This window comes from Mustela erminea, chromosome 1 (genome assembly GCF_009829155.1).
Source record: "Mustela erminea isolate mMusErm1 chromosome 1, mMusErm1.Pri, whole genome shotgun sequence".
NCBI lineage: Eukaryota > Metazoa > Chordata > Mammalia > Carnivora > Mustelidae > Mustela > Mustela erminea.
Genome location: NC_045614.1, coordinates 8,827,385 through 8,851,252, shown reverse-complemented (window position 1 = coordinate 8,851,252; position 23,868 = coordinate 8,827,385). Strand labels below are relative to the sequence as shown.

At 45.0% G+C, this 23,868-nt stretch overlaps 1 protein-coding gene across 2 annotated transcripts in view; it reads left to right on the top strand.

Annotated features, from left to right (window-relative positions):
- LOC116572743 (zinc finger protein 709-like) overlaps positions 1-16,088 on the top strand; it is an 88,277-nt gene extending 72,189 nt beyond the window's left edge. For both annotated transcript variants that reach the window (XM_032312005.1, XM_032312014.1), the window contains 3 exons: positions 11,717-11,843; positions 12,037-12,097; positions 12,835-16,088. In XM_032312005.1, coding sequence (XP_032167896.1) covers positions 11,717-11,843; positions 12,037-12,097; positions 12,835-14,572 — 1,926 coding nt within the window. In that variant the 3' untranslated portion in view covers positions 14,573-16,088. The remainder of the gene's footprint in view (positions 1-11,716; positions 11,844-12,036; positions 12,098-12,834) is intronic.
- Positions 16,089-23,868: the final 7,780 nt, after the last annotated feature.

The following is a 23,868-nucleotide window of genomic DNA, read 5'->3' as shown; positions in this document are numbered from 1 at the left end:
GTGGCGACACAGAGACCGTAGGCCCTTGTTGTATTTTTCCTCTCGTGGTGCCATTGGTTTCTGCCTGCAGGACTGTTTCCCCCCTGCCGGGTTTAGGCCCTGTAGTCCGGGCATGATCCCCTAGACTCTGTGGTCACAGGTGGAGTTCCCCCGAACTGCTCATACCTGGGAGTATTTTCTTCTTGCCTTTAGCCTAGAGCCTTTCCTTGGGATGTGACAGTAGTCTTGTGATTCAGTTCCCCTGTCTTAGCTCTCCTGGGCTTGAGGTGTGGAGGACCCTAATGCATACTAATAGTCAATTAAGGCCTTTAGATTACTGGTCTGATTGTCTCATTAGCACAGAAGGCCTCACTCAAGCTGCTCCAGGAAGATTGTTTGATGAGTGTGGCAGCTGTGACCTTTCGGGTTGGCTACCAGCCGCGCTGTGCACAACAGAGGCAGTGTGGTGTGTAAGAGCACTCGCAGTGTCACAGACTCCCAGCAAGCTGTGCTCCCCCCCAGGTGGTGGAAGCTCCCCGAGTTAGGTGCTCAGTAAGCAAATTGCAGGTGAAGGGCATTTCTCTTAGTGAGTCTCGAGGGCAGGTGTGCAATCCGGCCAGCTACGCCGGCTGTTCTGTACCTGTCCCAGCCTTTCAGTCCCCAGTGTTGTGGTTGGACTGGCTTTGTGGTTCTTTGGACTGCAAGACACCTTGCAGCGCTAACCACCAGGGGACTTGAGAAAAACATTTGTTACTTAGGGAACCTGTTAAATACACAGCACATCTGGGGTCACACAGGGAGTTGGAGTTAGCTGGGGGGTGGGGAGCCAGGGGCACACAAGAGACCGGGGTCTGCCTTCATTGGGGGTAGGAATGGGCACCTAGGGTTTCACATGCTTTCTTTTGGTTGGTGAATTTCAAACAGGAGAATTTAAAGCGCAGGAAGAGAAGAAACAAGTGGCCTAAATAGTGAAATCAATTAAGATGTTTACAACAAAGGATCCTTCATTGCTGAGCTGCCTGTTCTGTATCTAGTGAAGAGGGGACTGGCAGTGTGTTTGTTTGAAATGGCCATCTTTGAAGTGAATGCCTTAGCAGTCAGTGCTTAATTCAGGCGCTTGCATTACAACAAACAGACAAGCCAAAAAACAACTGTCCAGGTTTACACCAAGAGCCTGGTCATAATTCTTTTCTGTGCAATTTCCCAATGACAGGGGATTTTCACATTGTTTTCCTATGTCTCACGGCCATTTCTGTATCATCTCAGAAGTGCATGGTCAGATCCAGTTCCCATTTTTTATAATTTTTTTAAAAAGATTTTATTTATTATTTGACAGACAGAGATCACAAGTAGGCAGAGAAGCAGGCAGAAAGGGAGGAGGAAGCAGTCTCCCTGCTGAGCAGAGAGCCCGATGTGGGGCTCGATCCCAGGACCCTGGGATCGTGACCTGAGCTGAAGGCAGAGGCTTTAACCCACTGAGCCACCCAGGTACCCCCAGGTCCCATTTTTAATCAGGCTGTTGTCTTCTGTTGAATTTTAAGAGTTCTTTGGATGTTTTAGATACCAGCCCTTTATTAGGTAAGTGAGTTACAAAGTTTTCCGCCAGTCCGTGGCTTGTTTTCATCTTAATGGTCTTTCTCTGAGCGGGGGTTTTTCATCTTAATGAAAACAAACTTATTTTTTTTCTCTTTTGGGTCTTTCTTTCTTTCTTTCTTTCTTTTTTTTTTTTTTAAGGTTTTATTTATTTATTTGACAGGCAAAGAGATCGCAAGTAGGCAGAGAGGCAGGCAGAGAGAGAGGAAGGAAAGCAGGCTCCCCTCTGAGCAGAGAGCCAGATTCGGGACTCCATCCCAGGACCCTGAGATCATGACCTGAGCTGAAGGCAGAGGCTTTAACTCACTGAGCCACCCAGGCACCCCTTACATATGAACATTTTTTAAAAAAAGATTTTATTTATTTGACAGAGAGAGAGGGATCACAAGTAGGCCGGGGGGGAAGGGGAAGCAGACTCCCTGCTGAGCAGAGAGCCCCATATGGGGCTCCATCCCAGGACCCTGAGATCGTGACCTGAGCAGAAGGCAGAGGCTTAACCCACTGAGCTACCCAGGTGCCCCTATATATGGACATTTTGTGTATATGAATATTTTGTCCTTGAGCCTTTCCTTGCTGTCTTGCTGCAGTGGACCCTGGAACTTGGGTTTGAACTCTGTGGGTATGCGGATTTAAAAAATTTTTTAAAGAGGTGATAGCAAAAGCCACAGGCGTTTATTTACAGCTGTCCACACCAGTCTCCCCTGGACTGCACCAAGTGATAGGCACAGAGGTAGTGCTTGTTGCCTTCTGAGTACCAGTGGAGAGCTGTCAGGCTCTCAGAAGTCCCTGGGGACCCTGGAACTGGGCAGGGCTGCAGGTCACCTGTGTACTGACTGGGTGGTTAGGCGGAGTGCTTGGTGCCGGGCTTCAGGAGGCTGGACTGAAGTGGGGGAGCTTGCCCAGAGGCAGGGTCAACCCTGCACCCAAAGGCCCACCCCAGTGCCCCATCCACTGAGTCCTAGACAAGCAAGTTGGCCTCTGGGGTTGCCGTTGGACAGCTTTAGTCCTTGGACCCCTCCCAGGCCGAACTGGGAACCTTCTCTCCCAACACACCCGGCAGGCCTGGGCCTGTGGTGCAGCTCCGGGTGGGCGTGGCTGCTGTTCTGTGCCTCCCGGCTGCTGTCACCAGCCTCAGGCCTGACCTGTGGCTACCAGGCTGGGAAACGCAGCCATCCTGGGGCCAGGCCCACAGCCACTTATCCAACCCCCCACCCTCACCCCCACCCTGGGTCGGGGCTTGATCTGGCCCAGTCGGGGCCTACCTCTTGGCAGATTTTTTTTCAGTAAGTTTTTTTTTTAATGATTTTATTCATGTTTACTCCAGCTTACTTCAGTGGAAGATTCTATTATATAGTACCTGTGACATAAAAATTACATGTTAATTGATTTCATGTTGTTAGTAAGGCTTCTGGTCAACAGTAGGTTGTTAGTTACGTTTTTGGGCAATCAGAAGTTAAACCCAGATATTTGACTGCCTAAGGGTCAGTGCCTCTAACTCCTGAGTTGTTCAAGGGTCAGCTGTAGTTTAAAGGGTTTTTCTTGGGACGCCTGGGTGGCTCAGTCAGTTGAGTGTTTGCCTTCAGCTCAGGTCATGATCCCAGGGTCCTGGGGTCGAGTCCCACTTTGGGCTCCTTGCTCAACAGGGAACCTGCTTCTCTCTGCCTGCTGCTTCCCCTGCCTGTGCACTTGGTTCTCTCTGTTTCTCTCTCTGACAAATAAGATCTTTAAAAAAAAAAGAAAAGAAAAGGGATTTTCTTGTCACTTGGGACTCTTGGAGATTTTCTCTGTACACTGGCTTGTCTTTTGCCACAAAAACTGATCGATTGATTGATTGATTTTTTCTTAAGATTTTATTTATTCATTTGATAGAGCCTGAGCAGGTGGAGAGACAGAGGGAGAGGAAGAAGCAGACTCCTTGCTGAGTTGGGAGCCAGATGCTGGGCTTGATCCCAGGACCTGGAGATCACAACCAAGCCACAGGCAGACGCGGTTAACCATCTGAGCTACCCTGGCACCCCACAAAACCAGTTTTATTTTGATGTACTTTTAAAAAGTTTTATTTCTTGCTTCCAAGTCTGCATACCGTCATTTTGTTTGTTTGTTTCTTGTTTTTTTCCTTTTTGGGTCCAATTGCATTAGTTAAGAATTCTAGTACAAGGTTGTCTAGGATTGTTGAGAGGGGACATCCTTGCATTCTTCTTCTTTTTTTTTTTTTAAGATTTTATTTATTTATTGGACAGAGAAAGAGATCACAAGTAAGCAGAGAGGCAGACAGAGAGAGGAGGAAGCAGGCTCCCCACTGAGCAGAGAGCCCTATTCGGGGCTCCATCCGGGGATGCTGAGATCATGACCTGAGCCAAAGGCAGAGGCTTGAACCCACTGAGCCACCCAGTCTTATTCCTCCTTTATTTTTTTTTTTAGTAAGATTATTTATTTATTTATTTAATATTATTTATTTATTTGACAGAGAAAGATCACAAGTAGGCAGAGAGGCAGGCAGAGGGAGAGGGGGAAGCAGGCTCCCTGCGGAGCAGAGTCCGATGCGGGGCTCGATCCCAGGACCCTGAGACCATGACCTGAGCCAAAGGCAGAGGCTTAACCCACTGAACCAGCCAGGTAACATCATTCTTCTTGATGTTACCAAAAAACGTCTAGTTCTTTCAGGGTAGGGTATTAAACAAGAAAGAGTTCAGTTGGTGGGGTGCCTGGGTGGCTCAGTCATTCAGTGTCTGCCTTCGGCTCAGGTTATGAGCCTGGCATCCTGGGATTGAGCCCCCGAATCGGGCTCCCTGCTCAGCCGGGAGCTTGCTTCTCCTTCTTAGGTCTCCAGTGCTTTTTGTGTTCCCTCTCTCATTCTGTCTCTGTAATTAATAAATAAAATCTTAAGAAAAAAGAAAATCGAGTCCAGTTGATGTAGAGGCGGTGTGGGCAGAGAGGAAGCATTCTCCACTCCAGTGATTCATTCTCAGTCTCTTATGAGCCTGTGTACCTGGACTTGACCTTCTGTGGTATAGTGAGAAAGGTATGTCATCTTTGTCCTTAGTTCCTAAGAAAAACCTCTTGAAGCCCTTGGAATTACTCGAGTGATAAGGGTGATTGTGTCCTTTTTTTAAAATTATGTTTTGGGGCGCCTGGGTGGCTCAGTGGATTAAAGCCTCTGCCTTCGGCTCGGGTCATGATCCCAGTGTCCTGGGATCGAGCCCTGCATCGGGCTCTCTGCTCAGCGGGGAGCCTGCTTCCTCCTCTCTCTCTGCCTTCCTCTCTGCCTACTTGTGACCTCTGTCTGTCAAATAAATAAATAAAATATTTTAAAAAAATTAAAATTATTATTTTTTTTTAAGATTTTTTTTATTTATTTGACAGAGAGAAATCACAAGTAGATGGAGAGGCAGGCAGCGAGAGAGAGAGAAGGAAGCAGGCTCCCTGCTGAGCAGAGAGCCCGATGCGGGACTCGATCCCAGGACCCTGAGATCATGACCTGAGCCGAAGCAGCGGCTCAACCCACTGAGCCACCCAGGCGCCCCTAAAATTATTTTTTAAATAAAGGGGTAACATCGGGCTCTCTGCTCAGCAGGGAGCCTGCTTCCTCCTCTCTCTCTGCCCACTTGTGATCTCTGTCTGTGAAATAAATAAAGAAAATCTTTAAAATAAAGAGGTAACTCTTGGCCATCTCCTAGATAGCTTCTGGATGGGACTGGACACCGGGAACATGAAGCCTTGATTAGGGGCATGGGACTTTGAGCCCCGGCTCCCAGTCTATGGAGAGGACAGGAGCTTTAGAGCTGTTAATCACCAGTGGCCAGTGATCTAACAAATTGTGTCCATTTAATGAAATCTCCATCAAAATCCGTAAAGACCCGAATCAAAGGGTCTCCAGGTTGGTGAACACATACTGGTGCTGGGAGGTAGTCGTGTCAGAGAGCACTGCTCTACAGCCAGCAACCCCTGTCCCCCCATCCCCCTCACCAGTATGACCCCCTTACTTTGATCTATGCATCGCTACCTTTGTTCCTGTGCTGTATCCTTTAGAGCACATCAGCATACTTCAGGGGAGTTCTTACCGTTGATCCGGGAACTTACCAGACGTGATGGCACTCGGAGGGAACCTGAGTGTGTAGGCAGTTGGGCACAGATACCAGCAGCCTGGGCTCCCCGTCTGTGGCTGGCATCTGGAATGGGGCCACCAGTGTGTGGGACTGAGTCCTTCACCTGCAGAGTCGGACGCAAACTCTGGGTGTTAGTGTTGGACTTGAACTGAACCCATGTGACCCCTGTTTGGTGACACAGAGTTAGAGAAATGACATTGAACAGTCACTGCATGTTGGGTATTAGGCAGAGGATTAAAAACCCTATCGTCCTCACAAGTATCCTACCTTGTGGAAAAGGCTGGAGGAGCCTCAGGTTGGCTATTTCCTTCCTCCCAGGTCAGAGAGGCTCTGCGAGAATCCCAGTCAGTGACGCTCTGGTGAAATAGATTGTTTTGAAGTCAGACCTTTTTGTTTCATTTTGTTTTGTTAAGATTTTTAAATTCATTTATTTGACAGCACAAACAGAGGTAGCATTAGAGGGAGAAGAAGCAGACTTCTCCGCTGATCAGGGATCCTCATTTGGGGCTGGATCCCAGAACCTTGGGATCATGACCTGAGCCAAAGGCAGACGCTCAATGACTGAGCCACCAAGGCGCCCAGAAGACATGCCTTGTTAAGAAGCCTAGAATATTCCCGGCATATTTTTATTTTTATTTATTTATTTAAAAAAATATTTTATTTATTTGACAAAGATCAAAAGTAGACAGAGATCAAAAGTAGGCAGAGAGGGAGAAGCAGACTCCCTGCTGAGCACAGAGCCATATGCAGGGCTCAGTCCCAGGACCCTGACTGAGATCATGACCTGAGCCGAAGGCAGAAGTTTAACCCACTGAGCCACCCAGATGCCCCTTCCCGACATATTTTTAAATGTCTACTTTTTGTCTCTAATTTTGGAGACAGTGCTTAACATGGTACCTCAGTTCTGTGATGAAAGAGTTGTCAATTTCAGGTTTTTTGGCATTTGTCTTTTGAGGACTAGACTCCAGCTTCTAAACATGTCCAGCCAGAGACCAGAAGGCTGTGACTCCTCTTCTGATGTTTGACCGCTGACATCTTTCAACCCTCATCTCTCCTTCCCCTGCCTTGTGCCCCTCACCTGTACAAGGGGATCAAACAGCCTGGGTGCTCCTTCCTTTGGTTTTGGCAAATGATTCATTCCACTGCTGTGTCCCTGCCCCCCACCTCTCACCCTAGCCCACCCCAGCCATGCCAGGCTGCTTTCCTTGCTCTCTCCCCGCATTTCCTACCTGCTTAAGAGGCCAGTCCTGTGATGCCCTCCCTATGCTTAAATTATGGAAGGAAGAAACTCTTTTTCACTTTCTTTTTTTTTTTTTTTTAAGATTTATTTATTTATTTGACAGAGATCACAAGTAGGCAGAGAGGGGTGGGGGGAAGTAGGCTCCCCGCTGAGCAGAGAGCCCGATGTGGGGCTTGATCCCAGGACCCTGGGATCATGACCTGAGCCGAAGGCAGAGGTTTTAACCACTGAGCCACCCAGGTGCCCCGGAAGAAACACTTTCCATACCCTGTAGGCATGTGTCAGTTTTTGAGAATCTGAACCAAATCTCCAGCGGGGGCCCACCTGCCCGTGCAGTCGACCCTAACAGCCACACAGTGGGTGGTAACCTGCTGCGTATTTGGCAATCCTCTTTGCTTTCTTTTTCTATTGATAAATCTTCCAGATCTTTGATATTAGTGCATGCCATCCTTGTATAAGCCTCTGAGTGCAAATGCGTGAAAAATTCTGTGGACATTGTTGAAAAATTCTTGGGCTGTAGACAGTGATCTGATCAGACTTACAGGAAATAGCAGCGGATTAAATGCAGATCCTCCTGCATTCTTGCATCATCAAGTTTTAAGTAACAATTTAGAATTCATGATGGTCTTCAACAGTTGACATTATTAAATTGATCAGTTTTTGGGACACCTGGGTGGCTCAGTTGGTTAAGCGGCTGCCTTCGGCTCAGGTCATGATCCCAGCATCCTGGGATCGAGTCCCACATTGGGCTCCTTGCTCGGCAGGGAGCCTACTTCTTCCTCTGCCTCTGCCTGCCTCTCTGTTTGCCTGTGCTCGCTCGCTCTCTCTCCCTCTGTCCCTGACAAATAAATAAATAAAATATTTTTTAAAAAATTGATCAGTTTCTTTTTGTTCACAAATTTTTGTTCTAATCACTGAAATGGAATCTACTGGATTTTTTTTTTTTAAGGAAACACCTGGGGATTTTTTTTTTAAGATTTTATTTGTTTATCTGACAGAGAGATCACAAGTAGGCAGAGAGGCAGGCGGAGGGAGAGGGGGAACCAGGTTCCCTGCTGAGCAGAGAGCCCAATGCGAGACTCAATCCCAGGACTCTGAGATCATGACCTGAGCCAAAGGCAGAGGCTTAATCCACTGAGCCACCCAGGTATCCTGAGATTTTTTTAAAAAAGATTTTATTTATTTATTTGAGAGAGAGAGTGTGAGTAAGAGAGCATGAGCAGAGGGAGCAGAGGGAGAAGCAGACTCCCCACCAAGCCAATATGGGGCTTCCAGGACCCTGAGATCATGACTTAAGGTGAAGGCAGCCCTTTAACCAACTGAGCCACCAGGAGCCCCTCTACTGAACATTTTATTTCCCTGTTACCTCATTATTGAGGTGATGGACATTTTTAATATACAGTATGTTATCTTCTGTTCAATATGTTTGACCTCTTTGCCTTTTGAATGTGCATTGGTTCATTTTCACTCCGCCAGCTGACCTTTTATATTGTAGGCGCTGCTGATACTCTTCCTTGTTTGTTTCCTTAATTATCTTCATTTTAATATAGTAGAATTTGTCTGTTTCTAGTTTCTTCTTTTAAGATTTTATTTATTTATTTGACAGAGAGAGAGAGAGAGACAGCAAGAGAGGGAGAGGGAGAAGCAGGCTTCCCGTTGAGCAAGGAGCCCAATGCAGGACTCAGTCCCAGGACCCCGGGAACATGACCTGAGCTGAAGACAGATGCTTAACGCCTGAGCCACCCAGGCGCCCCGGCTGTTTCTGATTACTCTTACTTACTCTTACTTACTTACTAACGCTTTTTCTTCTGGGAAAATTCTCCCTACTCCTGCGTCAATAAAATCTCACTGCGAACCTCGCACATTTAAATCTGGCATGAATTGGCTATTTTCCATGGAATATTGTGGAATACAGTGCATTTTTCCAAGTGATTAACAGTGTGAGCCTTCCTGTGTGTAAAGTGTTCGTGATATTTGCCACTGTGCCTCAAGCACTGCTGTCCCTTGACTGACTTCATATTAAATACCAGCCTGTTGAAGGCACTTCCTACCCTTGTCTGTCTGCTTATCGCTCTGCTGGTTAGTGCTGTGTTGTCTGGAATAGTATAGCTTAAAAATCCTTGGTGGGTGTTAGGTAGACCACCACCTTGTTCTTCAGAAGACTGTCCTTTTCTTGACATTTGTTCTGTCTGTTGGGCTTGGAGGAGTATTTTTGTTGAATAGTAAAGAATCCGTTTGGGGGATTATGGAATTCTATAAAAATACTACTTGGGATATTCTTGGATGGCTCAGTGGATTAAGTGTCTGCCTTTGGCTCATGTCATGATCTCAAGGTCCTGGGATTGAGCCCCGCATCAGGCTCCGTTGCTCAGTAGGAAGCCTATTTCTCCCTCTGTCTCGCTGTCTCTCTCTGTGTCAAAAAAATAAATCTTAAAATATATACTATTTGGGAGTGGTGCCATCTGGATGACACTGAATTCTTGTTAAGAACAATTGGCATCAGTGGGATGCCTGGGTGGCTCAGTTGGTTGGATGACTGCCTTCGGCTCAGGTCATGATCCCGGAGTCCCAGGATCGAGTCCCACATTGGGCTCCCAGCTCCATGGGGAGTCTGTTTCTCCCTCTGACCTTCTCCTCGCTCATGCTCTCTCTCACTGTCTCTCTCTCAAATAAATAAACAAAATCTTAAAAAAAAAAAAGAACAATTGGCATCAGTTCACTTACTTCTACTTTGACATTAAGCAACAATTTTAACATTTTTCTTTTCTTTTTTAAAGATTTTTTTTTACATATTTGACAGAAATCATAAGTAGGCAGAGAGGCAGACGGTGGGTGCGGGGGAGAGAAGCAGGCTCCCGCTGAGCAGAGAGCCTGATGTGGGGCTCGATCCCAGAACCCTGGGATCATGACCCGAGCTGAAGGCAGAGGCTTCAACCCACTGAGTCACCCAGGTGCCCCTAACATTCTTCTATGAGGATCATTAAACACACTTTAGTCTGCTTCGGTACTGAAATTTGCATGGATAAATTAGGAACAAGCTTTCAAATATCATCTCAGTGTAATCCCAAAGGATGGGCTCAGTTCTTCAACAGGGTGTGAGTACACATGCAAATTATTGTCTGGCAGGGCAGCTTTGTAGAGACTCAGTGTCTGGAGTGTTTGTTGGGAGCTGTGTTTGCCAAACCTGTAACAAATTATAGACACTCAAAAGGAAGATAGGAATTTCATGTCCTGTAATGTTTGCATTAGTGCTTTAGGCGCAGTGAGGCACACTTTCCTGTAGGGTTGGTGGGGTTCCTCCCCAAATCCCAGTTCCCAGATACCAGCAAAGGAAGAACTTTGTCATCCAGGATTTCTAAGGGTAAGCGATCTCAGGCCTGCTAATGTTCACTCTCATCTGCACACTGGCTAATAGGACTTTCTTTGAACCTGGTCTACAGTTCCATTGTGGAAAGAGTTATTAGGACTGACCCAGGCACCTCATCACTCCCTGAACCCACAACAGGAGAGGGGTTCCTCATCTGCTGTCGCTCCACTAAGTCAGTTCTAGAATTAGGATTGTGGGTGGGAGCTTTTCTCTGCTCCCTAGGCAGGGACACCATTGGATGACTGATCTCTTCCAGGGACCGGCATTTAGGGGAACGAATCCACTGAGGGATTCCTGGGCTTGGGCTGGTCTATCCTGCTGCCTTCCCAGCAGAGGAGCTAGAAATGAGTGAAGTAGGGAAGAGAGCCTCCAGAGTGGCTGGTTGGGGATCACTTGGACCAGGAATCAGAGAAAAGGGGACTTGGTAGGGTTTTTGGAGGAAAGCACTGTTCAACTCTGTCTGTTTCACATTATGTGCAAATTCACTCTCAGTAGTATCATGGAATTCAGTAAAACCCCTTGCAAATTGCATGCCTTGACATGTTCCTCAAGGTTACCAAGGTCCTGGTTACAGTGACACGGTTCTGTCAGAAATTCTCTTCTAGTATCTTATCATCTCAGTATGTGTGCCTTTGTGTGCGAAAAATTGGTGGGAAGCAACTCTGGGGCTCATGAGTTTATAGATTTGGGGGATGTCTGTGTTCTCACCTTTTCCTCATGTCTCAGTTGTATGTTCTGAATATCTTCCTGGTCCATGAAGTGAGACAGAACACGGAAACTGAAACTGATTCTGTGTTACATATATACAATCAAATTATAATTATACTCTTCTATGAAAATGTTGTTCCTGCAGCTGGATGTGACTGTTTATAGTGACCTGGAGGACTTTAGGATATTGTGGCCAGCTGGATCTTGTAACATTTTGGATTCTCCTGGCTTCTCATGTTTGGGATGGGAATAGAAGAAAAGGCTTCCATTTTTCCCCGTTTCTGTTGATAAAACATCACGCACTTGTGACCCTGTGCTTCATGGAGTGCTGTGTGCTGTGGTGGGTATTTAAGGAGGAGATGGAAGTTTTTCCAAAAGACTATCCAAAAGAATTGATAGTCTATTCCACAGAATTGATAGTCTTAAGATGGAACTGTTCTTTTATCTGCATAGCATTTCTCCAAGGGGTTCTGTTCCCTGAGGGTAGAGACACATGGAGACTGGAAGTGATCACAGTAAAAATGTAGCAATAAAGTCCTGTGTTCGTGATGCTCTTACATTCATGAGGAATTGAGTGTGGCCAGAGAGGATGGGTCTAATGACCCAGGCATAGAGTAAACGTTGAGAAGTCAAAGTCCCATGTGAGTTTCTTACGAACTGAGTAGAGATCTCCAGTGCCGTCCATCTCCCCACCCTCCTGTACACATACGTGGGATGTTTCAGGACTCAGTGGCCTTTGAGGATGTGACTGTGCACTTCAGCCTGGAGGAGTGGGCTCTTCTGAATCCATCCCAGAAGAAACTCTACAGAGACGTGATGCAAGAAACCCTCAGGAACCTGGCCTTAGTAGGTAAGCATGACGACGTTCTTACTTACGAGTGAACCAGTATGAGTTGCTCATCAGGGCTGTTTCAAGAGGTGAACTGTGGAAAGGGGAATATGTTGGTAAATCAGCCATGGTGACTGTTCATCATGGATCTAGAATCTTAAAAACTTTAATATTCTTTTATAATTTGTGATTTTTTTCCTGGTCTGCATTTTAGGAGAAAAATGGGAAGACCGTAACGGTAAAAGTCTGTACGAACATCATCAGACAAATCTAAGGTGAGTCCCACTTACATAAGAGCATTGTCTCTGGGGGCGCCTGGGTGGCTCAGGTCGTGATCCCAGGGTCCTGGGTTTGAATCCCACATTGGTCTCCCTGTCCTTGGGGAGCCTGCTTCTCCCTCTGCCTTTCTCTCTATCTGTCTCTCATGGATCTCATGGGTAAATAAATAAAATCTTTATAAAAGAAAAAAAAAAAAAAAAGAACAGTGTCTCTAGGGGCACCTGGCTGGCTTAGTTGCTAGAGCGTGTAACTCTTAATCTCAGGGTGGTGAGTTTCAAGCCCCAAGTAGGGTGTGGAGCCTACTTAAAGTAAAAAAAAAAAAAAAAAAAAAAAAAAAGAGAGAGAGAAAGAAAGAAAAAGAACAAAAAATAGTTGTCCCATGAGAAAAATCTTTGTCATTATATTAAAAAAAAGAAGCAAATAAATCAGATCATTTTCAAGTTTTCATTTTTAGGGTATTTTCATCAAATGTTTTTTCTCTAATATGACAGATGTTCAATGCTTGAAAAATAATAACATGGAGAAAGTATTCAGAAACCCCACTTATGGTTACCATTTTTGATCATAGCTGTCATCAGTTCCTTGCAGAATGGTCCGCATGTACTCAACTTTCAGACAATCAGAAAGCACAAAAAAATACACCTTTGGGGGGAAAATGGTAAAAATGTTGAAATGACTTAATAAATATGAAATTATGAAGAAGCCATTAATAACATGCTTCTCATTTTTACAGCAAGCCTGTGGTAGAGAGTCCCTGTAAAAATAAAGAAGGTAGTCCGTGTGAAGAATCCTTCAGCCAGAATCCAAATCATAAGCAAATAAAGAAAACTCCTGCTGGAATAAAGCTACGTAAATGCAGTTTCTGTGGACAAGTCTTCAGACATCATTCATCCTTTAGCAGGCACATGATCTCCCACACTGGCCACAAGCTCTATGAGTATCAGGAATATGAAGAGAAGCCTTACAAATGTAAGGAGTGCGGGAAGGCCTTCAAGCATCGCCAGTCCATTCGAGTGCACGTGAGGACGCACACTGGAGAGAAACCGTACAAATGCAAGCACTGCGGGAAGGCCTTTAAGCACTGCCAGTCCATCCGAAAGCACGAAAGGATCCACACTGGAGAGAAACCCTACGAATGCAAGCAGTGTGGAGAAGCTTTCCGGTATCGCCACAACTTTCAAAAGCACGAGCGAACTCACACTGGAGAGCAGCCCTATAGGTGTAAGCACTGTGGGAAAGCCCTCAGTTGTCTCAGCTACTGTCGAATTCATGAAAGGACTCACACCGGAGAAAAACCGTATGAATGTAAGCAGTGTGGGAAAGCCTTCAGTTACGCCAGTTACATTCGGATCCACGAGAGAACTCACACTGGAGAAAAGCCCTATGAATGCAAGAAGTGTGGGAAAGCCTTCAGTTGTCCAAATTACTTTCGAAAACACGAAAAGACTCACACTGGAGAGAAACCCTATGAATGTAAGCAGTGTGGCAAAGGCTTCAGCTGCCCCAGATCCTTTAGAAGTCATGAAAAGAGACACCGGGGCGAGAAGCCCTATGAATGTAAAATATGTGGAAAGACCTACAGTTGTCCCATCTACTTTCGAAATCATGAAAGGAGACACAGCGGGGAAAAATCCTATGAATGTAAAATATGCGGTAAGTCCTTCAGTTGTCCGAAGTATTTTCGAAAACATGAAAGAAGTCACACGGGAGAGGAGCCCTGTGAATGTAAGGATTGTGAGAGTAGCTTGACTCCTCTCCCTGTATTTCAAACACACGTGGTAAAGCACAGCGGAGATGGACCTTACAAGTGTAAAGAGTGTGGAAAAGTCTTTGATTGTCCCACTAACTTTCGGTGTCACGAGAAGATACACAGTGGAGAAAAGCCACACGAATGTAAGGAATGTGGCAAAGCCTTCGGTTCCTCCATGTCTCTTCAAAACCACGAAAGAAGTCACAGTAGGAAAAAACCTCACGCATGTAAGGAATGTGGCAAAGCCTTCAGCTTTCCCTGTTCCCTCCAAAAACACGAGAGAAGTCATACTGGGGAGAAGCCCTATGCATGTAAGCAGTGTGGGAAAGCCTTCACTTACCTCAGTTCTGTGCAAAAGCACGAAAGGACTCACAGCGGGGAGAAACCCTATGAATGTAAGCAATGCGGGAAAGCCTTCATTTATCTCAGTTCTATGCAAAAGCATGAGAGAACTCACAGTGGAGAGAAACCCTATGAGTGTGAGCAGTGTGGGAAAGCCTTCATCACCCTGTCCAACGTGCAGAGGCACATGATCAAGCACACGGGAGATGGACCCTGTAAGTGTAAGGAATGTGGCAAGGCCTTCGATTGTCCTAGCTCATTGCGAACCCATGAACGTACTCACACTGGGGAGAAGCCCTATCAGTGTAAACACTGTAGTAAAGCCTTCACTCGCTCTAGCTCTTTACGAAACCATGAAAGAACTCATAATGGAGAGTAGCAATGTCAATGTAAGGAATGTGGAAAGTTCTTCGTTCTAGTTCTTTCTGAATACACAAAAGAACCCACACTGGAGAGGAACCTTACAAACAGAAACAGTATGGTGAACTCTCTACTCCCTATGATGTTCATGTACATGGAATTCATACCAGAGAGAAACTCTCAATGTAGGGAAAGTTGTGCAAGCTTTCATTGACCACACAGTCTTTGGAGGACACGAAAGAGTGCACACGGGGGAAAAAACCATATAAACATAAAGAATCAGGGAAAGCCATCCATGCATTTCCATGGGAGGCCACGGAAGAACTCATTGGAGAATTCTGTTGAATGTAAACATTGTAGGAAAATTAATTTGCCCCATCTTCCTAAAAAAACCACACGAGAATATACAAGGGATAAATACCTTATAAATGAGAAATAAAGGAAGCTTTTTAATTTAAAAAGATATGTTCAAAGTCATTTGAAAACCTGCATTGTAAAGAAACAGTGTAAGTAATATGGGTAAGCCTGATGCAAATTACTGTACAATAAATGCTCCCCCAGATTCACAACATGAAAGAAATGTACTAACATTACACATAGGTTGTCTTCTGTGACTTTTTCTTTATTCACCAGTCTTATTGAGAGAAGTTGACCCATTACTGCATAAGCTTAAGACATGTAGCCTGATGGTCTGATTTACATATATTGTGAAAAAGCTACGGTGGCTCGTTCTTCAAGTGATTCTCTATTTTGTGGATTTCTACTTAGTTTTGCAAGTAAACATTGAGGTGGGAAAATACTGTGGGTTCTCACTAAGCAGTGGTTTCTAAGTTTAATGGGTAGTTTTTGCCCTTCAGTACAATGCTAGTGTTTTTCATTTTGAAGACTGTTTCATCCGTGGATGAACTGAAGTCTATTTCTTAACATGCAAGTAGGTTTAATTTTTACATAAGTTTTTCTTTTTTTTCCTGTACGAATAGGACTGTTGAGTAATGTCATGTTACCCTTAAAAAGAAATTGCCAATTATTTTACCAGCAAAAAAGGGTTCAATAGCAGAGAATTGCAGTTCAGGACAAGGAAGGCTACACAATGCCATAGGCAGTTCTGGAAAACAAAGGAAGAGGAATGCTTGTCTATAAAAGAAAGGGGACTTGGAAGGGGCTGTTAGGAACAAAATATTGGTTGGAATAAACTGGGACATTCAGAATAATATGGTGGCTTCTCATTGGCTGAGTCGCGACTGTCATTGGCTGGGCTGTGGCAGTAAGAGGAGGGACCCTTTCTTCCTCCTGCTGGGACACAAAATAGTCACTAACATGGTATTTCAAGGTATGTCTCCTCTGTTGAGGGTGCAGTTGAGGAGGAGAGGTAGGGCTGGGAACTTCCACTGCTGAGCTCCTGACTCCATTCTGATGTTTTTACATTTCTTGTTTTGATCAAGGTTTTTCTTTGAAAGCATTGCTGATTAAGAATCAGGTTTCCCAGGGACATCTGGGTGATTAAGCATCTGCCTTCGGCTCCAGTCATGATCCCAGGGGCCTGTCCTTGCTCAGTAGGGGATCTGCTGCTCCTTCTGCTTATGCATGTATAAATAAATAAATTTTTTTTTTTAATTTTTTAAGGTTTTATTTGTCAGGGAGTGAGAGCTGACTTTGAGGGAGAATGTTCAGGCATTTCCCGTCTAAAGTCTGTATCTTCTCAAGGTCAGAGTGTTGGAGATCATCTCGGAGTGTTGAGGCAGCATCCCCTTATTGGGTACATTGTTTTGTTTTTAAAGATCTTATTTATTTATTTATTTGAGAGAGACCCCGAGCAGTGGGGGGGCAGGGGGAGAGGAAGAGGGACAAGCAGACTCCCCACTAAGCAGGGAGCCCAACATGGCGCTCGATTCCAGGACCTTGAGATTATGACCTGAGCTGAAGGCAGACTATCTGATGAAGCCACCCAGACGCTCCTGGTTACGTTGTTAGGCATCTCGACAGGCAACTAAATATAGCAGAAGTAACATGACAATTCCAGATTGTGTGATGATTCTGAATCAGGACTCTAGATCTGAAAGTAACTAGGATTGACACCTGATCCAACTTAGAGGAAGAAGGTGCCCGCTGTGACTACACACCTAGAGTCTCTCTTGGAAGTCTGCTTAAAGCAGCCATGAGTGCAGAATAGTGAATATTGCAGAAACACATGGAAATAACTAACCACCTGCATTTAGGAGGTTACAGTATAGTATAGGTATTAAACATGAAGCAACAGCTGGTGAATTTTTTGTAGAACAACAAAGCTTCAAAGACTTCTAAAAGACTATTTTTTAAAAAGATTCTTTTTTTTTTTTTTTTTTTTGGTTGGGTAGGGAGAGAAAGAGAGAGATAGCAAGAGAGTGGGAAGGAGAGGGAGAACCAGGCTCCCCACTGAGCAGGGAGTCCAATGCGGGGCTTGATCCCAGGACCCTGGGATCATGACCTGAGCCTAAGGCAGACGCCCAGCCAACTGAACCACCCAATCACCCCTGAAAGATAGTTCTTACCTTGGACTGTTGGTAGTTCTATCCAGTTAGGTTGCTAATTCAGAGACTGTGAGCTTGGAGGAGAACCCAGAGTTCGTTAACATTTCACATGACCTGTGTAAGAATTCATTTCTCACATGAGTATGATGCTATTTCTGAAAGACCATAATTAAGAGATTTCTCGGCTTTGCAAGGGCTTGGGATGTGCAGACAAGGGCATTGCGTTTCCACAAAAGTGCAGAGAAGAGGCAGTAGTGAGAAAAAGGTATACTGGCCCAGTCGGGGCCATTTGCGAAAGCTCTGGGCAGATGATGGCCCCTTCAATTCTGGGAAATTCTGTACGTTCCATTCACCAGAGGGTGCGCGGGTCCAGTTAGGGTTTGGTCCTTCCTTTGAGATGTATGATGAGTATTAAAGAGTCTGTTCCCCTGATGTTTTGGCAACCCAAGGGTTGGTTCACAGTTCCTGAAAAGGGCCTTTTCAATGAGGTTGAAGAGTCTGGAGTTGTCTTTTTCAACACACAAAATCTCCATGTTATAAGGTGTAATGCTTAGTCTCAGAAGCGTACTGTAAAAAGATTGTTCTAGCAAAGATGGTTATTTTTAATAGAAGTAGTTAGCTTTTGCACTGTTGAAGTATATTTCTTTTTATTAACCATGGGTCATAGGAAGCAGGGGCTAGTGCATCGGCTGGCCTGTGACTGTGTCAAAGGGTGAGAATCCGTGAGTTCCAAGGAGGGTGGCTCTAAGATTTGGAAAGACTTAACAGCAGTGTTAGCAGCCCAGGTGTTTGGAAGGTTGCTACAGATTTTGCCTGTTGAGTCTTACAGTGTCATTAGGGTGGTGGACTCACCCTCAGGTTTGAGGATGATAAGCATCACGACCTTCATAAAACCAGACAACCCACACAGACTTGTGGAAGCATCTGGCTGGGACAATTCATTCCCTGATTGCTGTGAAGTTCCAAGAGGGGTTCCCAAGGTAGGGATGATAATCTGTAACAGAATTGTAGTGACCATGAAAGGATTGGCCTTTATGAGGGAGAGCTTCAGACGAGTGAGAGTGTATACAAGCCATACACAAAGCAGATTCATACCTGTTACAGGAAAGTGTATGAGATCGGTTTTCCTGCATTATGCATGAAATGGAATGGGTAAGTGGGGTAGGCACCTTTTGTGGCCTTAATAATTCTCCACCAAAATTCATCCATGATGGCTATCATTTCATTAGTAGACCAATAATATAATGCATGTGTAGTGGTAAGCAGTGGAAATTTATTTTAAGATTTTATTTGACAGCACAAGTAGGCAGGGCGGCAGGGAGGGGGAGCATTGGGCTTCCCACTGAGCAGGGGACCCCCACCCCCACCCCGCGCAACGCAGGGCTCCATCCCAGGATCCTGGGACGCTTAACCTTAACTGAGCCACCCAGGTGCCCCAGTAGTGGAGATCATAGAAGTTCTGGTAGGACTGAGTTGTTAAATTTGGCTCAAACCAGAGTTCTTTTAATCAAACCCACAATTATTAGATATCTAATATCTCTTACTTCCTTTTATTTCCATGTTGGGCATCTCTCTTTTCTGATTATCATTTGGGAGACCATCCCTTCAGAACATGACAGGTTTAGCTATTGATCTCATTGAGTGACTTTTTTTTTTTTTTTTTGGTGGAACTGTTGGCGAGGTGGTTTCCTTTGGCCTGCAGGGAGCTGAATCTGGAATGTGGGGGAACGTGAATGATAGAGCAGCTGGCTAAGAGGTGACAGCTAATAAATTTCGGGCCTACGAGACAGTTTTAATTTTGCTTTTTAAAAAAAGATTTTATATATTTGGGGGGCCTAGGTGGCTCAGTGGGTTAAAGCCTCTGCCTTCAGCTCAGGTCATGATCTCAGGGTCCTGGGATTGAGCTCCACATCGGGCTCTCTGCTCAGCAGGGAGCCTGTTTCCCCCTCTCTCTGCCTGCCTCTCTGCCTACGTGTGATCTCTTGTCTATCAAATAAATAAAATCTTTAAAAAAAAATTACCTTCCAGTGGGTAGGGCTAAGAGGGAGTCAGAGCAGTGGGGGGCTGAGAGGTACGGGTTATTGCTTGGAGGTCCTGTAAAAACCCGCATATTCACCCATTGGCTTTATGCACAGGTAAATTAGGACTATTACAGGAACTAGCGCAGGGGATCATGAGGCCCTGGGCCCTTTGATTGTTTTGGGCTAGATACCTTGAAGGGCTTCCTTATTTATAGGGTATTGATTAATACTGGGGAGAGATTTCGAGGGATCTGTCTGCATCTTGATGGTAGGTGGACTGTGCATTCTACCAGTTATCAGTTGAAGCAGTGCCCATAAAAACAATGGTGGCCAAGTGATCAGCGTCTCCACACCCAGCTCTGGTGCCTTCAGAGAGGGAGCAAATAAAAAGTGTTCAAAGGCTATTTAATTAGACAGTTCAGCCATTTTTGATTACTGTAGTCAAGTTCTAGAATTACTTTCCCAGGTGGGAGAAAGAAATTCTAGGTGATAACTTTAGTAAGAAGTCTTAGCTCAGTATACAAATGGGAGCAAGGAACTCAGGAGGAAAGGGTGTGCATCTCTCAAAGGGCTGGAGAAAAGCGAATTCTCAGAGACAGGAACCTGTTGAGGTTTATTAGATACACTGTTGGGACCATACAGGACCCCGAGGCAGGGGCTGCTATAGTGGCAGGCTTGAGTACTGAGAGCGTAGTTCTGTTGTTCCAGGATGTGGAGAGAGGTTTCTCCAAGTCCCTTAGGAGAGATGATTGGGAAAAGCCTTGATAACTTCTCAAAGCCCTGTATCTGGAAATCTGAAACACACTGGAAAGACGGACTAGTGGGTTGGGGGCACTCGAAGCGCTTAGTGTTTGTAACAATCTTTTTTTCCAGTGACTGGGATCTTTGCAATAGTTGCAGAAACTGGAAGGTTTCTGGTTTTGTTTTGTTTTTTTTAAAGATTTTATTTATTTATTTGACAGAGATCACAAGTAGGCAGAGAGCCAGGCAGAAAGAGAAGGGGAAGCAGGCTCCCTGCTGAGCCACCCAGGCGCCCCAGTTTTTGGTTTTGTTTGGGGGACTTCATTTGCTGGAGTTGACCATTGAGAGTTTTATGGGCTTCCGTGTGGGTGACTAGGTAGCAAGGGTGCGGATGTGTCAGATCTGGAGTGGACATAGTTTCCCATTCCGTCTTGGTCCTTTTAACTAAAGGAGAAAAGATCCTGGTTGATAAACACAGAGTTAAGTGCTACCCTGGTGGATTCAACAGAAAGATCAGGACTTGTCTTTAGAAAGTTTGTGCATCTCTGTGGAGGAGGGGCAGGAGGAGATCATCTTTAGCCTAAATTAGGAACCAGATGCTGGGGTACCTGGGTGGTTCAGTTGGTTAAGTGGCTGCCTTTGGCTCAGGTCGTGATCCTAGGGTCCTGGGATGGAGCCCTGCAGCAGGCTTCAGGCTCCATGGGGAGTCTACTTCTTCCTTTCCCTCTGCTCTTAAAGAAAAGGTCAGATGCTCAACTGAGTCACCCAGGCGCCCCATAACCAGGAATTTTTTTTTTTAATAAAAAGAGAATTTAGAATTGACTGATGGTCATGACGAGGCTCATCTGATTTTTGTGTGCAAGCCTCGGTGTTGTTTCAATCAACAGGATTAGGAAAAGCTGCTGTATTTGTCTAGCGGAGATTTCCAGTGAGAGTTCTAGTGTTTTCCTCAAAGATGGGGGTTTGTTTCTCTAGATTCTTCTCAGGAGGTTCTCTTCCAGCTTCTTTCATCCATTGTCTGGCCGGGCCCTCATGAAGCATGTGGACTGATTGATGTCAATCTGGGAAACCAGGTTGGTAAGGTTGAATGATTGTGTTAAACTCTTCAGGAAACGTCTCAGGGACTTCAGTCATTTTAGGAAACATTTTAGCCATGGTTTGCAATTCACTCTTAGTCTGAACATAAGAAACTTGGATTTTCACAAGGCTTAACTTTAAAGGGGTGGGTTTTAATAACTTCAGGAGAAGTGGGAGTGGGGAGTTGGAAGAAAAGGATGTTCTGCAGATTAAACGGAGGAAAATGGTGCCATAGCGGGAGCCTGAGCACACTGAGAATATGCAGGGGTAGAAAGAGATCTCAGACGCCATTTTGACTTTTTTCAATTGTTTGCCTCAAGTTCATTTAGAAGTATTTTGCTAAGAGGAAAATTTAGAATCTTGATACCTTCTGGAAGCCCAAAGGTACTAATGAAATAGGCCTCTTATTTTATTTTTTTGTAGCCATGTTTAATTTCGAGAGAAACATTTTTGGGGAGAACAGAAGTTCCCCTTAATGCCCACTGAGATTCTAAATTATTTTTTGTTTTAGAGATTTATTTGAGAGAAAGAGATCACAAGAAGGGGTAAGGGAGAGAGGGAGAAGCATGTGGACTGATTGATGTCAATCTGGGAAACCAGGTTGGTAAGGTTGAATGATTGTGTTAAACTCTTTAGGAAACTTCTCAGGGACTTCAGTCATTTTAGGAAACATTTTAGCCAAGTAGGGAGCCCTATGTGGGGCTCCATCCCAGGACCCCCCGGGATCATGACCTGAGCGGAAGTCAGGCTCTTTTTTTTTTTTAATATTTTATTTATTTATTTGACAGAGATCACAAGTAGGCAGAGAGGAGGAAGCAGGCTCCCCGCTGAGCAGAGAGCCCAATGTGGGGCTCGATCCCAGGACCCTGAGATCATGACCTGAGCCGAAGGCAGAGGCTTTAACCCACTGAGCCACCCAGTCACCCCTGAAGTCAGACTCTTAACTGACTGAGCCACCCAGGCATCCACTAAACTACTTTAGATTAAGTCCATCCACTTAGAAATCCGTATGAGAGGGCAGCTGGGTGACTCGGTTAATCGTCTGCCTTTGGCTCAGGTCGTGATTCTGGGGTCCTGGGATTGAGTTTCACATGGGGCTCCCAGCTCAGCAGGGAGTCTTCTTCTCCCTCTGCCTCTGCCCACCTTGTGCTCTCTCTCTATCACACTTCTCTCTCTCAAATAAAAAGAAATAAAATCTTAAAAAAAGAAATGCATATGAAGAGGGACCATCGTTTTTATTAAAAACAAAAAAAAAGATTTTATTTATTTATTTGACAGAGTGCAAGTGAGCAGAGCAGCAAGCAGAGGGAGAGGGAGAGCAGGCTTCCTGTTGAGCAAGGCGCCCAGTTCAGGGCTAGATCCCAGGACCTTGGGGTCATGATTATGACCCAAGCTGAAGGCAGATGCTTAACTGATTGAGCCACCCATGTACCCCTGGTTTTTATTCTTTATACTAATTTTTGTCATGAGACTGGTTTCTCATTCATTCATAATACCAAAACTTAATTCATTTTTTTCCCAGTGCCCTCTTCCCAAAGTCCACCAGGATCACATCTATACAAAGAGTGATACAATGATTTATAGCTTTAAGAGTGACAACAGAGCAGGTGCTGGGTGGCTCAGTTTTTCTTTAAGATTTTATTTATTTATTTGACAGAGCAAGAGAGATCACAAGTAGGCGGAGAGGCAGGCAGAGGGGGAGGGGGAAGCAGGCTCCCTGTTGAGCAGAGAGCCCTATGCGGGGCTCAATCCCAGGACCCTGAGATCATGACCTGAGCCAAAGGCAGAGGCTTAACCCATTGAGCCACCCAAGCACCCCTGGGGGGCTTAGGTCATGATCCTGGGATCCAGCCCCACATCTGGCTCCTTTTTCAGCAGGAAGCCTGCTTTTCCCTTTCCTACTCCCCCTGCCTGTGTTCCCTCTCTCCCTGTCTCTCTCTCTGTCAAATAAATAAATAAAATCTTAAAAAAAAATGACAACAGTGTATAAAAGACTGGGGGGTGTAACAGTGACAGCAATCAAAAAGACTTAACTGGATTTTGTTTGTGTTACGTGAATGCTGTTCAAGGAAGCAAGATTGTGTGTGTGTGTGTGTGTGTGTGTGTGTGTGTGTGTGTTTAAATACTGGATGCCCTCAGGAAGTGAGATTAATTCTGTCTTGGAAAATTACAGTAGTTCTTATCTAGAAGACAGAAGGAATGGCTTGATGCTAAACCTAATTTGTAAGAAGCACCATTTATATTAGAAGAGGGGAATTTGGGTCACTTTTAGTCTTTGGAATATTCTCTTTTATCATGTATAGAGACATGTTACAGATAGCATTTCTCTTGATGAATCGTGGTAAAGAGTAGCTTTGTCTGATGATGGACATGTGATACTCTTCAATGTGTATCTGGGCCTTGTAGGCAGTGCAAAGGTCAGTTCCTAGTCCCCTGGAACAATTTTGTTTTTCCTGCTTTCTAGATACTGAAATAATTTCATGCAGTGTCTTGGATGCTTTCCATAAAGTACCTCACATAAAATGCATGTGTTTCTAATCATGCATTTCTTAGCAAACTGTATAATATAATTATTACCTCTTGTTACACTGGAGTCCAGTGAGGTATAAGTTTAGGTAAATTTCCGAAGGACACAAACCAAGCAAGACACAAAGTCAGGATCACTTTCCCAATAAAGCCTTTCTTGCTCAGGTACTGTGGTCCTGGAACTGATTTTCAGGATACCTCATCTGCCAGACAGTGTGGACTGAAAAACAGCCAACTGAGCACAAACATTAAAAGCACTCTAGGATGTGGATATATAGGCATGAAAGAAAGAAGTTTTTTGTTTTTTTTTTAAAGATTTTATTTATTTTCAGGAGAGAGCATGAGAGAGCCAGGGGCGGGGCAGAGGGAGGGAAGCCGACTCCCCACTGCGGGGAGCCCAGCATGGGGCTGGGTCTCAGAACTCTGTGGTCATGACCTGAGCA